This window comes from Durio zibethinus, chromosome 21 (genome assembly GCF_047325235.1).
Source record: "Durio zibethinus cultivar Kanyao isolate XHJ-2024 chromosome 21, ASM4732523v1, whole genome shotgun sequence".
Lineage (NCBI taxonomy): Eukaryota > Viridiplantae > Streptophyta > Magnoliopsida > Malvales > Malvaceae > Durio > Durio zibethinus.
In genome coordinates this window covers 15,978,288-15,992,254 of record NC_143182.1, presented here as the reverse complement: position 1 = coordinate 15,992,254, position 13,967 = coordinate 15,978,288, and the positions used below count along the sequence as shown (strand labels likewise).

Sequence of the window (13,967 nt, the reverse complement as noted above, 5' to 3'; positions counted from 1 at the left end):
AATGAAAATTTGTTTAATAGTTTTTTATTATATTGTTTAATTTTTAAAAACTATTTTGCTCTATTTCTTAAATGATTAATTTTATTATGTAAGTTATTTTTTAATATTACCCCTTTTAGAAATTATTTATTTTATAAATTTAATTTAAACTCAAAATTAAACATGAAATAAATAAAAAAATAAAAATGGTTTAGCAAATATTTAAATTTAAATGATTGTTTTTAGCCCAAATTTGTTAGGCTCAAGACTTATCCAATGGTCGGATCCAAGAAGCCTGATGCCTTTTTTTTTTCGACATTTTTTTTTGTTTGTTTTCAAATACCCAAAAATCACTCGTTTTAACCCTTTCAATAACCTATCTAAACTCTACTTATAAAATTTCATTTTTCACTCATTCTTTATCTCTCATCTTTCTCTCTGTAAAAATTCAACCATATCGGTCACCAACATCATCTCGCAGGTGACAAAAACCCAAAAAATTCTGATCCGTTTCAGTCTCATCATTCCTTTCCTCGACTCAGTTTTTTTGGAATCATCTCTTAAAGGCCCAGATCTAAAATCCCAAAATCGCCTTTGTCTTGTTCCTCTATACTTTATGTTTTTATCCTTTCAAACAACCCTAAATCTCTTTAAAATCCTCTTTACCTAAGATTACCTGCATTTTTTGCTATTTTACATGGATTGTAGATTTTTTGTTTTTGGCTGAATTTATTTTTTGGTATTATTTTGGTTGTGATTTTTAAGTAGAAAAAATTTTTTAGATCTAGTTTTTTTTGTTATTTTAGGTTTATTTATTTTGTTTTTGATCAGTTTGAGTTTATTTTTGATATTATTTTGGTTGTGATTTTCGTGTAAAATAATTTTTTGATTTAAAGATGGTTTTAAACGTCCTATTTAGTCTAGATATGTTTGAATTTAAAAAAAAAAAAAAGTCAAACTGTTTTTTCTCTTTTTATTTCTGGATCAATTTGTTATTATTTATTTTTTATCTCGGCAGCCTTAAAGTATTGATCAATGTTTTGGGTTTTAACTGTGAGAGTAACCTCCAACGGGAGTTGGTCAAAAGTAAAAAAATAGCCTTAACAATTATTAAATGCTATATTTTTTTTATTGTTAATTATAGACTAAGCATATAATAATCATTTAAAATATTAGGCATGTAATAGATGAAAGATTATGGTTAAGTAAAATGGATATTTTGCAAAATTAGATAGATGTCTCATGGGTTATATTATAATATAAATGATGAATAAGTTTATAATAATAATTTAATAATATTGGAAAGTGTCACATAAAGAACCTTTAGGAAATTCTTTTAATTAAGTGTGCTATAAATATATATAATTTATCTTTATATAAATTTATATATATGTGTGTGTATTATTCTAGAAGATAAAGATGATGCAAATTGAAAAAAATTAATTAGATTATGTAAAAACTTAATTTTGTTTATTTTATCATTTCTTTATTGCTCAATAATATAGTTTATTATATTTTTAAAACTTTTTGACAACTTTTTTTTTTCAAAATACTTAATTTTTTTATGAAATGAAAGTTGGACTTATGTATTTTTATATATAATAAATTTTTAAGACTTAGATATAATTATGTGAAAAGTGCTGATTTTTATGTATATAAAATTTAATTTAACAAAATTAATTTTTAGATTGCACATGTCACAAATTAATAATTTAAATATTTTATAAGTATATTTATTTAATATAATTTTATTTTTATAAATTATAAACAAAATGTCAAAAATAATTAATCTAATTGTCATATGAGAATTTACTTTTTAAGAAAGATGACTGAATTCACCTCTAATTTTTTTTTTCTCAGCAAAAACGTATTTTATTTATAGGGATCAAAGGTACATATAATAGATTAACCATATTGCATTTACTGGGATCAGTCTACACCTGACATCAGATTACAATCAACGAATACAAATACATTTTCCTATAACCAAGCATAAAACAGAGTTGAAGAATCCACACCCATTTTAGCCAGTGAGTCTGCAAAAACATTAGCCTCTCTAAAAACATGCACAAAGTCCACCTGTCCTATTTTTTCTTTCAACTGATCAATTTTCTCTAACTCTTTTCGTAGCTCCCACTGTATGTTTTTCCTATTTAGCATAGCATTAAGAGCTTGTTTTGAGTCTGACTCAATAATCAAAGCTCATTATCCCTTCCATGGAGATGTGTAAAAAATTTTCATTGCTGTTTGAATAGCTAGAATTTCAGCCCACATTGCCTCTTGTACTCCTAAGGGACCGTAAAACATACACTTTATCTTACCATTATCATTCCTTAAAAACTCTTTCACATCTTGCTGGTCCTGGCTTACTTTTTGCCGAACTATCCGCATTAAATTTCAACACGCTTTTCCCATTGAACACCCATTCTCTTCTTTGAATCCTGAGCACCTGGGTTGCTTGTTTTTGGATTCACCCACCATTCTGCAAATCCCTTCTTCTTTGTTGATTGCCTTGATCCAAAATAACGATCTAAGTTTAATAAGGAACACCACCTCATCCCCTTTCCAAATCTTATTCTGAAAAACTAACTCATTTGTAGCTAACCAAATTGACCAGAGAGTGGCTCCACATACAGCCAGTCACCTCTTTTCATTGTGCCATCAAACTGGGCCCCTGCACAATGCATTATCATATCCTCAACTCCCCCTGGTATAACCAATGTTAGTTCCCACCAGTTAAAGACCGAATTCCACACAATCCAAGAAAATTGACACGGTAGTAAAATATGAGTACTATCCTTTTGTACCCTTTTACACCAACGGCAATAGCATTCCACGTCCCCTAAATTCACTACTTTAGCTGTAAGGAAACTTTTCGACAGAATTGCATTTAACATAGCCAAACCAGAAAAAGTTGAACTTTAAGAGGCACTTAAGTTACCAAATGTTTTTGAAGCATACCTGTTGCTCTCCATCACACTGGTTTGCTAGTCAAAATGGATATGCACTGCTTAACCATGAACTTCCCTTTTCTATATGCTTCCCAAACTAGTTTATCACTTGTACTTGGTCTTACCACCACTTGTTTGATCATTTCTATCAAGTTTTCCATGAGGCCTTTCTCCCATTCGAATAACGGCCTTCTTAAGTTTACCTTCCATTCCCTTACTGTCGTGTCCCATACGTCTCCTATCTTCCCTTCTTTATCTTCCGCTAATGCAAACAACTCGAGGAATAAGACATCGGACTCATTGCCTACAATCCATCTACATCCATTTGTACTTGATAGATTTTTGCCTGTCTCCACTTTATTCATATTCACTATATTCTTCCAAACACTAGACATTTTATCCTTCATACTATAATTCGGAATTCAGCTCTAATAATAGTATCATTTCTACTTTTCTTTAGTAGTAAGATATTATTATCATAATCATAGGTGTGATGGGTTGGGGGTCGGAGTAAATTGGTCTAAAAACAAAACTCACCAGAGATCGCAACCGTAACTGAGATTGGAGTGACTGAATTTACAATTTAGAAGGTCATTCAGGTCATGAATATTAATAAATTCACAACTTTTTAATATTGAAATAGTCAATGTAAGTAGCCAATCAGCTGCCCCTTAAAACGTATTATTATTAGATTCAAAAGATGAGCAATGAAAATTGAAAAAGTGTAACCCATGGTCTGTGGCCACCAAAAAAAAAAAAGGGGTTTTGGAAACAATGTTCTATATTTGATATATATATATGCATAGATGTGTCAAATGGGATGGGTGATCCATAATATAATAATGATTCAATATGGCTCATTATTAAATAATTGGGTTAAGTATGATATAGATATGTGTACTGTGTTCAGCTTGAAGGATTTAAGCTCATGGGTTGGCACAATATGGCTCGTTAAGGGCCAGTGGCAACATATAGCACATGAGTTAACATGGCATGATATACAAGCCCAAATGTGCTGTGTCACATTAGCCCTATAAATAGGTTTCTTACCTTTGAGTATATTTATATTATTTTTATATTCTAATGAAATTATATTTATTTTTTTGGTAATTTATAAAAAATTATATTAAATAAATTTATTTATTAAATATTTAAATTATTGATAGCTAAACTATATCTAACTAGTTTGCGAATTGTTTGATATACAAATTTTTTTGTTTAAATTTGTGTGTAAAAACAAATTAACATTCTTTTCAAAGTTATATGATCAAAATCTTTAAATTTATAACAATATATAAAAAAAATTTAGTTGTAAAATAAAAGAAATGATTGATCATCTGAAAAGTCATAAGGAAATTGGTAATCTAAAAAGTCATAAGAAAAACACAAGATTACATCTGCCGTTTCTAATGATCCCACACAAACTACATTTAGTCGGCATCCTAATGGGTCTTTGGGTGCCTTTTATTTTTCATAAGATAATTAGTGTAATCAACTAGTTAAATATATAATGCAGTTTAAGCAACCATTTTGTTTTTGTAGATGATGAATGCTTTAATGATTTAATTAGAAATTGTGTACTATCCAATTATTAAATAGTTTCAAGAAATACTGTTAGATCATATGCTTTTAAAATTTTTTTTCTTATAAATATAATTTAATATCTAGTTTATAAAAAAATTTCTCTAAAATTTCACTTATTTGTGATATTGGACTAGTAGATAAAACTTTAGTTATATGTGTATTATTAGGCATTGGATAGATGGTATGTATGAACTTTTTTTTTTTTAAATATTAAGATTATAATTTCAATATTTTTATTTAGTTATTTTGTTATCCATCTCTATGAATTTAGACATTTTGTCAAACTACGTAAATTATATGTTCTTTTTATTTCATTTTATATTTGTTATCTCCTACATATTATTTTTAACAATAAGAGATGAAAATTTTTCTTAAAAATAATTAAAATTATGAAAAAGTATTAATGGACTATGCTTGGACCAACTCAGGACAAAAAAGAGTTCTATGCCTAACACTACACGACTATGAAGATTACGAGTCATGTATTGTGTTAGACCATAGCCTTAACTGTCATGGGCCATGCTAACAAAACACGTTAAAAAATAATATTAGGCCAACATGATTCATTAACTTATGGGCTAATATTTAAATGAGCTATATTGGCCTAATACGACTCATTTGATGTCTCTGTTATGCAATAATTACCTCTATAATTATTTTGATATGCTTCTAAAATCATAAAGATTACCATACCATGAAATTTTTTAAGAGTTTAAAGTTAAACATTAATGAAAATGTGTGATTAAATAAATGGATATAATAACTATATGTACATACAATTTCTGTATTGTATATGTCACAAACTATATACAAACTAATAGTTTAACTATTTCATAAGTATATTTATTTGATATAATTTTATTTTTATAAATTGTCAACAAAATATCAAAAGCAAAGATAATTTCATCGCAAGATTAAAAAAAAAAAAAAAAGAAAAAAACATTTGGATGCCATACTAGCTCACTTGCTGTCATTGGCTCCTAATGTGATGTGCCGTTCCAACTCATAGGTCAAAAATCCTTTAATTAGCACAGTACAAATATTTATATTGTGTTTAACCCAATCTAATTACTTAATAACGAATCGCGCCAAATACGCCTAATATATGTCGAACTCTATCATATTATGGGTCGCTTAACCCATTTCACATTGCTACTTAGACTAGCAGTTCTCTCTTATAAAAAATTCAAAATCTAAAAGTAAATTGAAAAAGACGGTAATATCATTTTAATTCATTAATTCTTTTAATTCATTGAAAAAGACCGCTCACCAACATCCTATTAACCAAGTAGTAACTCTCTACTAATTTTCAACTACAAAAAGTCTAAAAAATGGATATTTCCTCGAACATCTTTTTGTTCCAAAGGAGCAGAGAATTAATATAAAAGATCAAGGCGATCGACCTTAATCACATATCAGTTTTGCTGTCTCGGGGTGAACTACGCGATCTACTTTTCTCTTCTTTTTCTTTTTACTTTGATTATATGTTTTTGGGTTACGATCTTTTATAAGCTTAATCATGACTCCTTCTGATAATTCCATCGGGCAACCAAAGCATGAGGTGTTTTTAAGTTTTAGAGGTGAAGACACTCGCAATAGCTTTACTTGTCACCTTTATGATGCTTTGCGAGAAAAAAGAATTGGAACGTACGCTGATTTCAAAGAACTGCAAAGGGGAGAGGAAATTTCTGAGGCCTTATCAAAAGCAATCAAAGACTCAATGATTTCAGCAATAATTTTCTCCCAAAACTACGCTACTTCATCGTGGTGCTTGGAAGAACTCTCCCAGATAATGGAATTGAGGCATTCAAGGGGACAGCTTCTGGTTCCCATTTTCTACCATTTTAACCCATCCGACGTGCGGAAACAAGCTGGGAGCTTTGAAAAAGCTTTTCTTGAACATGAAAAGAATGGCATAGAGAAGGTTTAGAGATGGAGACTTGCCTTGACTGAAGCAGGCAACTTAAGTGGGTGGCATTTAACCGGAAATAAGTAAAATTATTTGTCCTACATCAAATACATACATACATACATATGTATTTCTCAATCATGTTTAAGAAATAGGAGAGGATATTTCTCAATCATGGTGTGATCTAAAATTTTAAGAGAATTTAGACGACATAACTATAGACAACTAAAATTATTTCCAGATAAGATTCTAGGCAAGAGGAAATTGTAAAACTTGATATATAATTTCTGCTAAATATATGATTATTCAAGTTTTTTTTTAATAAATAAAAAATAGAAACTCCTTTTTAAAGAATAAGTAAAACTTATAATCAAGATTCTAGATAGATGAAAATATTAATTTTTACTTGAATTGAGAGTAATTCATTGTTAGATAAAATTTAAGAATAAATTCTCTTTTTGATTATCTAAGTTTTTGAAATTTTTTGTTTTCTCATCTAAGAGATAACATTTTTATTAATTTTAACTTGAATGTCTTATTACGCTATATACATATGGTGATAGGTCCATTATCTTTTTAAAAGTGAATGGTCAAAACAATAACACTTATGTATGTTAAAAAATTATATATTATATATTGTCAATTTATAGATTTTATAGACTATTAGTAAATCAATTGATAATATTTCATTAATAATTTTTTTTAAATTAAATTTTTATCTATTTATCTTAAGGGCTAGTAAAAAATTATGCTTAATCATTGATGAAGCAGTGATAGATCATGACATCTGATCTTGAAGGGGCCAATTAAAATTTTGATCAACTAACATAATTTATTTGAAAATTTGTTACATATAAAAAAAATAAAAAAGGTCACAAAGATATGAGAAAATAAGTGCTGGCAAAAAAATAATAAACCTTTGGTATTTGATTGAAAAAGTATAATCTTGTTGGGAAAACTAAAAAGTTAATTTGTTTTCTTTTTTTTTTAAGTTTACATGAATGTCACTGAATATTTATTACAAATTTATTATTTTTAAGAGTTCATACATAATGATTGTGGATATAATAAATAGACAAATAATAATGTGATTTTAATTCTTTATAAATTACAATTGTTAAATTTAAATAAAAACATTAAAAAGTTAACAAATAACAATTTTAATGTGAGAGGTAATTGAATCAAGTTTAAATACATAAAATAATTATAGCATGTATAGTATAATGTATATTAAAGGATCGAGCATAACTAGAAACAATTGCTTATGCAATTGTCTTTCAATACCTACTTATATAAAGAAGTACATCATGCTATCATATGAAAAAGTGGTAAATGCTTGGGCCAGTTTCTTTTTTTTTTTCTATGAATAATAAATTATGCAATTTAAAAAAAAATTAAAAAAGTTAAACATTTATTACCAACAATTACCAGTTTTAATTTTATAAATTGCCAGTTTTTTAAGCTATTATGATTAGATTCATTAATACAACAAATGTTTAAGTTGCACCTTATTTAACTATCCCTAGCATGGCATTAAAATTTATAATCAATAATATTTTAAATATAAACTCAAACGGTAAAAAGTAAAACATTATTTTTCAAAGTCGAATAATTAGAACAAAATATTTTTGAAAAGTTAAATAACTAAAAGGATAACTTATTCATTTTTTCTACTTACCAAAATTTTGTCACTTTAAATGTTTATATATATATATATATATATAAAGGTCCCTTGATGGAAAAGAAGCGTAAATTTCATATGATAGCCTTAAATAATTTGTGAATCATTATTCTAAATTATTACCAATATTATTGTTGCTCATTTGCTAGGCCTGAGCACCTATTCGTCAAGGAAATTGTTCACGATATTTTAAACAAGTTGAATTGCATGTCAAAAAGTGTTTGCACGGGACTAGTTGGAATTGGTCCCAAGTTGGAGCATATTAAATCGCTGTTGTGCATTGGTGTGCAACATCATACTCTCAGGATAGGAATATGGCGAATGGGGGGTAGGCAAAACTGTTCTTGCCGAAGCTATTTACAATGAAGTCTCTGCTCAGTTCGAAAGTTGCTGCTTCCTTGCAAATGTTAGTGAAGAGTGGCAGAAATATGGTGCAATCACTCTAAGAAATCAACTTCTTTCCAAAATATTAGAGGAAGAAAACCTCCATATAAGCAGTCCTAGAATAGGAACATCCAAATTCACCATGGACAGAGTTTGCCGTAAAAGAGTTCTTGTTTTTCTTGATTATGTCAGTGATTTAGACCAACTAGAAAGTTTAATCGTCTGTTCTGATCACTTGGGTTTCGGAAGTAGGATCATCGTGACATCTAGAGATAAACAAGTCCTTGAAAATGTGATTAATGTAATTTATGAGGTTAAGGAATTGAATTACCATGACTCTCTTCGACTATTTTCTCAATACGCATTTAAGCTAACCCATCCTATTGATGGTTTTGGGCATCTATCAAAAAAGATTGTGGAACATGTGAATGGCATTCCACTTGCCCTTAAAGTCTTGGCCCAGGCACTGTATAAGAAGAACATAGAGCACTGGCTGAGTCATCTAAATAAACTAAAGCAAGTTCCCAACGAAAAAGTCCATAGTGTGCTGAAGATTAGTTTTGATGGATTAGATTATGATGAGAAAAATATATTTCTTGATATTGCATGCTTCTTTAAAGGATTTGATAAAGAAGCAATGGTAGATATACTTGACGGTTGTTATCATCACGCTGCTCTTTGTGGAATAAACAACCTCATCGACAAGTCCCTCTTAAATATTACAGAAGACAATAGACAGTGGGTGCATGATTTGCTACAGGAGATGGGTTGGAAAATCGTTTGCGAGGACCCTATTGAAAGACGTAGTAGACTGTGGAAGCCTGAGGATGTTTATTATGAATTAAATTATAACACAGTGAGGAGCATAGTACATTAAAACTTTTCCCATTTTTCTATCCCTATGTCATGGCTGAAAAAAATTTATGGCCTAAAACCTCAAATCAAACAACTCAGTATTGTTTTTTTTTTTTACTAATTTTGCTATTGATCATTGTGGGGAACTGATGCAACTACAGGCATATTCTTAGATTTGTCCCAAATTTGTAAGGTACAGTTATCTCCAAAGGTCTTTTCAAGGATTTCCAATCTAAGATTTCTGAAGTTCCATAATTCTCGAAAGGGAGTGCTTAAGCTTCCTCGGGGTGGTCTTAAATGTATTTCGGATCGTTTAATGTATCTTTATTGGAAGAGCTGTCCATTGGCGTTTTGGCCATCAAATTTAGGCCAGAGCACCTTGTTGAACTAAGATTACCTGGTAGCAACATTGAACAACTTTGGAATGGAATGCAGGTATGCTTTACTTATAGTAATTATTTAGAATTTTCAAAAACTTTTCCTATTTTTATGTAGCCAAACTTTGGAGATGTTAATAATCAACTTATTTTTCACTTTCTTTGCACAGAATCTTGTGAATTTAAGAGTAATTGACCTCAATGGATGCAAGAATTTGCTCACAATCCCTGATCTTTCTCGAGCCATAAATGTCAAAAGGTTGAGTGTAAGTTACTGCAAACGCTTGGTTCAACTTCCGTTCATGACTCACATGAAATCTCTTCACTGCAACCTATTTGCTAGTTGTTCTGCTAATCTCAAGAAATTCCCTGAGCTCCCACTGCATATGACATGCTTGGTTTTAGCTACGACAGCCATCGAGGAACTGCCTGAGACCACCAAGTATCTTGACCAACTTGTGCATTTGGATTTAAGTTTCTCACAGGTTAAACATCTTCCCAGCACTATTTGGAGCAGTCTCAATAAACTTGCTTATTTAAACATGAGTGGAACAAGGATTCAAAATCTTCCGAGCACCATTCTTAAGTCTGATGCCCTGGAAACTATCTACCTCTCTTATTGCCCAAATATCACCAGGTTTCCAAACGTTCCAGAGAACATAAAATACTTATATTTGGCCAACATTCCAATAGAAGAAGTGCCATCATCAGCTGAAAGGCTTAAAAATCTTCACGAGTTGAGAATGACAAACTGCAAAAGGCTGAAAAACTTCTCAGCTAGCATTTGTACATTGAAGTCTCTTCATAAACTTGATCTTTCGGGTTGTTCAAATCTGGACAATTTCAAAGAAACCAAGTTCCCCTGTTGGATGACTATATTATATCAGTGGATGATATAAGGAACCTGAGTGTCCGTAGCGGCTTTTGCAATTTGGGCTCCTTGACAACTCTAGATGTAAGTGAGTCAAATATAATGGAAATTCCTGTGAGCATCAAACAACTTTATAATCTCTATTATCTTTATTTAAGGGATTGCAAGTGTCTTAAATCGTTGATAGAGCTTCCACCTCTTCTGCTACAATTAGATGCACATGGCTGCACTTCATTAGAAAGGGTATCGATCACACAACAGTTTCGACACACATTTTGTGAAGACAACGTTCGCTTCGACAAAATGCGATTCGCTAATTGCTTCAACTTGTACCGAGATGCAGTCGACAACATTCTGGCTAACGCACTGCTCAAAATTCACTGCATGGCCAAGGAACGGGCAAAGGGATGCTACGAAGGAGCAATTCATCATTATCTGGATATAGTTGTTGCTTGGTCTAAAACTTCGGAAAGGTTCGAGTATCAAAGCACGAATTCTTCAATAACTATCAAGCTGTCTCCAGATTGCAAGAGCGATAGAATCTTGGGTTTTGCTCCATGTGTTGTGGTTGATTGCGACAACAATCATGAAAACATGGACACTCGAATTTTCTGTAAATTTCGGTTAAAAACCAAATGGGGCGATTACCATAATTTCGAAAGTGAATGGGTTTCTCGGATGTATAATTATGGGCCTAAATGCTTTGAGTCGAATCACATGATCATTTGGTTTCATGGCAGTATGCTTCAAGAAGACAAGCATTACGAGGAAGCCTCGTTTGAATTCTACATAACAGATGAATGTTGTGGGAACACTCTAGAATATATCAAGGTGGAGAAATGTGGTGTACATGTGTTCTATGTGGATGCAGAAAGATGTACTCCTGGCTCTGCTTTCAAATCCAGCAAAATTTTCAGCTTTAAATGATGAGAGAAATTAAGGAACCAACGGTTGAGATATTGGATTAAAGCAGTGGTACTGCTTTCATTTCTTTTGATTCAATGGCTGCTTAATCTATTAATCCCTAGATTAAAAGGATCCCAAAAGTAAGGGACTTGACATCTAGCATTTTTATGGGTAAATTTTTTAGGTTGGATTGTCTTTTGTGTTGCTTAGTTCTTTGGGTCTACCGTCTATCTTTCAGTGTTGACTTCTGTTTATAGGAAGCTTTATTATTTTTTACACAGTTAGAAAAACTATTTCTTTTTTGCAGTTTCATATCAAATTAATAGATTGTTAGTATTAATTGAGATAAAAAAAAAAAAAAAAAGAGTCTGGCACGAAACACAATAATAGTGGTGTCAAGTCTTTATACGTCTGCATGTTGCTGTCAAGTTATGATTAATTCGTTTCTTTTCTCATTCTTAGATTTTGTTTCGTGGAGTTTTCTTTGTTTTATTTTTTATTTTTTGTTATAATAGGGGATAAAATTTTAATATAAATAAAAGAAAGTGAGAGATTTAATTCGAAATTAAATTTTTATTGTCCTTTCAAATGCTTTTAATCGTTAAATCGAAAGCTTAAGGACCTCCTTTTGTTATTTCTTTTTATTTTATCTTTCTCTTTCTCGATTAAAGGTTTCTTTTCCTTGAGTTTTTTCAAGTCGTCTCATTTCCTGGTTGTTAATTTCAATATTTTATGTCCGAAGCCTTGAATTCTTTATTATAGTTTGATTTCTTGGGAAGGATTGGGTCTATATAAAGTACGCATTTGTTTTTCTTCTTTGCAATTTCTTCAATTGGTGTGTTGTACTTCAAAGTTTCTTTACGACTGATGACTTAATAGATCTTGAACATTTTTTTTTCGATGTTTTGTTTTGTTGTGTTGTAATAATTTTTGAATTATCTTTTGTTTTTTGAGATTTGCGTGTTCCTTGATTTTAGTTTGAAATCACTTCATAATATTGTTCTTTTGTTTGGTAAAAAAGCTTTTAAATTGTTGGGTTACGTTTCCAATGTTTTGTTTTATTCATGTTGTCATTTTTTATGGAAAATTAGTTTTTCGTGGATAATTTATGGTTGCTTTTATGTTGCTCAATCAATTTGCATTCTTTTTATGATATTGAAAAATGCTTTGAATGGAAAATTTCTTTTGCTTTGCCCATTGTTTGAATAGAGTTTATTTTTATTATTAATTATTGTTTTTCTTTTCTAGGCTCTGTTGAAGGGTCTTGGTTAATTAAATTTGAGGTTAGTATAGAATTGAAGATTTGTTGTTTTAGTCTTGTCGTATTTTTTATGTAATATGTTTTTTAACCATTACACAATGTGAATGTGGCTTCATAGACAAAGTCTAGATGAGAAAACCAAAGTTGAAGTTACATAATTTGCTCAATTGTTGTTGGACATAGGTGATGAAAAATAGGATGTACAATGATTGAAAATGAAAAAGAAACAACTTGGATAAAAATCTCACTAGATTTATTAGTTTGTTGCACTAGTGTCTGTGGTGTATGATGATTTCTAGTGAAATTATACCAACCCTTGTATCTAAAACAAAAGGTGATTGTCACTCCCTAAAATAAAAGTGTCGATTTGATTAATTGTTATGATCGTGACTTGGTTCCAGGTGAAATTAAAACTTATTTGAGCAATGATTACATTTTAAAAAATTCAGAGCAAATGACCAACCAAGATTTTCTTTATCCTATTTTTAACCATAAATTGAATTTGAAAATAAGTGCTACTCTGGAAACTCCTCACTGTAATCCCTGTTTTAGTCACTTGCATATATCTGTTAGAAATAATGACTCAAATCTCATAAGAGATTTGTTTGAAATTTATTAGAGATTTGTTTGAGATTTGTCAGATATTGCTTGATGGACAAGAAGACTTACAAAATAAGAATTTTAAGAGAAAGAAGATTCTTAATAGGTAAGTTTAACTTACAAGAGAAGAATTCTAAAAGGAAAGGGATTCTTAATACATAAATTTAATTTACAAGAGAAGAATTCTAAGAGGAAAGGGATTCTTAAAGGGCAAGTTTGTATGGTTATAAATAAGTGAAGTATTTATAGGATTAAGTATGAGAAAAAGATGTAAGAGAGCTATAAAATTTTGTGAGATAGACACCCCATAAGAGTATTGAGGCTCTACGTCTTATAGGTTTGTATGTTTGTTTGTGAGTGGACTAGAGGAGACTGAGAGGGTCCACATAAGTATAATGTATGAGAGCATATGAGTATGTGTTTGGTTATATTGAAAGGGTGCATAAGGGTTTGGGTTTGTATTTATTTGGGTTGAGAATACTCCATAGGATTAGAAGAGATTGAGAATGTCTTATGAGTATTGATTGTTGAGTAAGGTTAATGATTTGATGTATGTTTGTAATTCTTTACAACTAATATATTTTATTTCTTATCCGTGGATGTAGGTTA

At 30.3% G+C, this 13,967-nt stretch overlaps 1 protein-coding gene and 1 pseudogene across 1 annotated transcript; both read left to right on the top strand.

Moving 5' to 3' along the window:
- Positions 1–6,033: 6,033 nt before the first annotated feature.
- Positions 6,034–9,365, top strand: LOC111306568 (disease resistance protein RUN1 pseudogene; annotated as a pseudogene).
- Positions 9,366–10,041: 676 nt separating this feature from the next.
- LOC111306567 (disease resistance protein RPP2B-like) lies at positions 10,042–11,762 on the top strand. The gene has a single exon (XM_089750951.1). It carries the CDS (start codon positions 10,694–10,696, stop codon positions 11,516–11,518), a length of 825 nt encoding a protein of 274 aa, XP_089607077.1. The 5' UTR covers positions 10,042–10,693; the 3' UTR covers positions 11,519–11,762.
- The last annotated feature ends 2,205 nt before the right edge of the window (positions 11,763–13,967 follow it).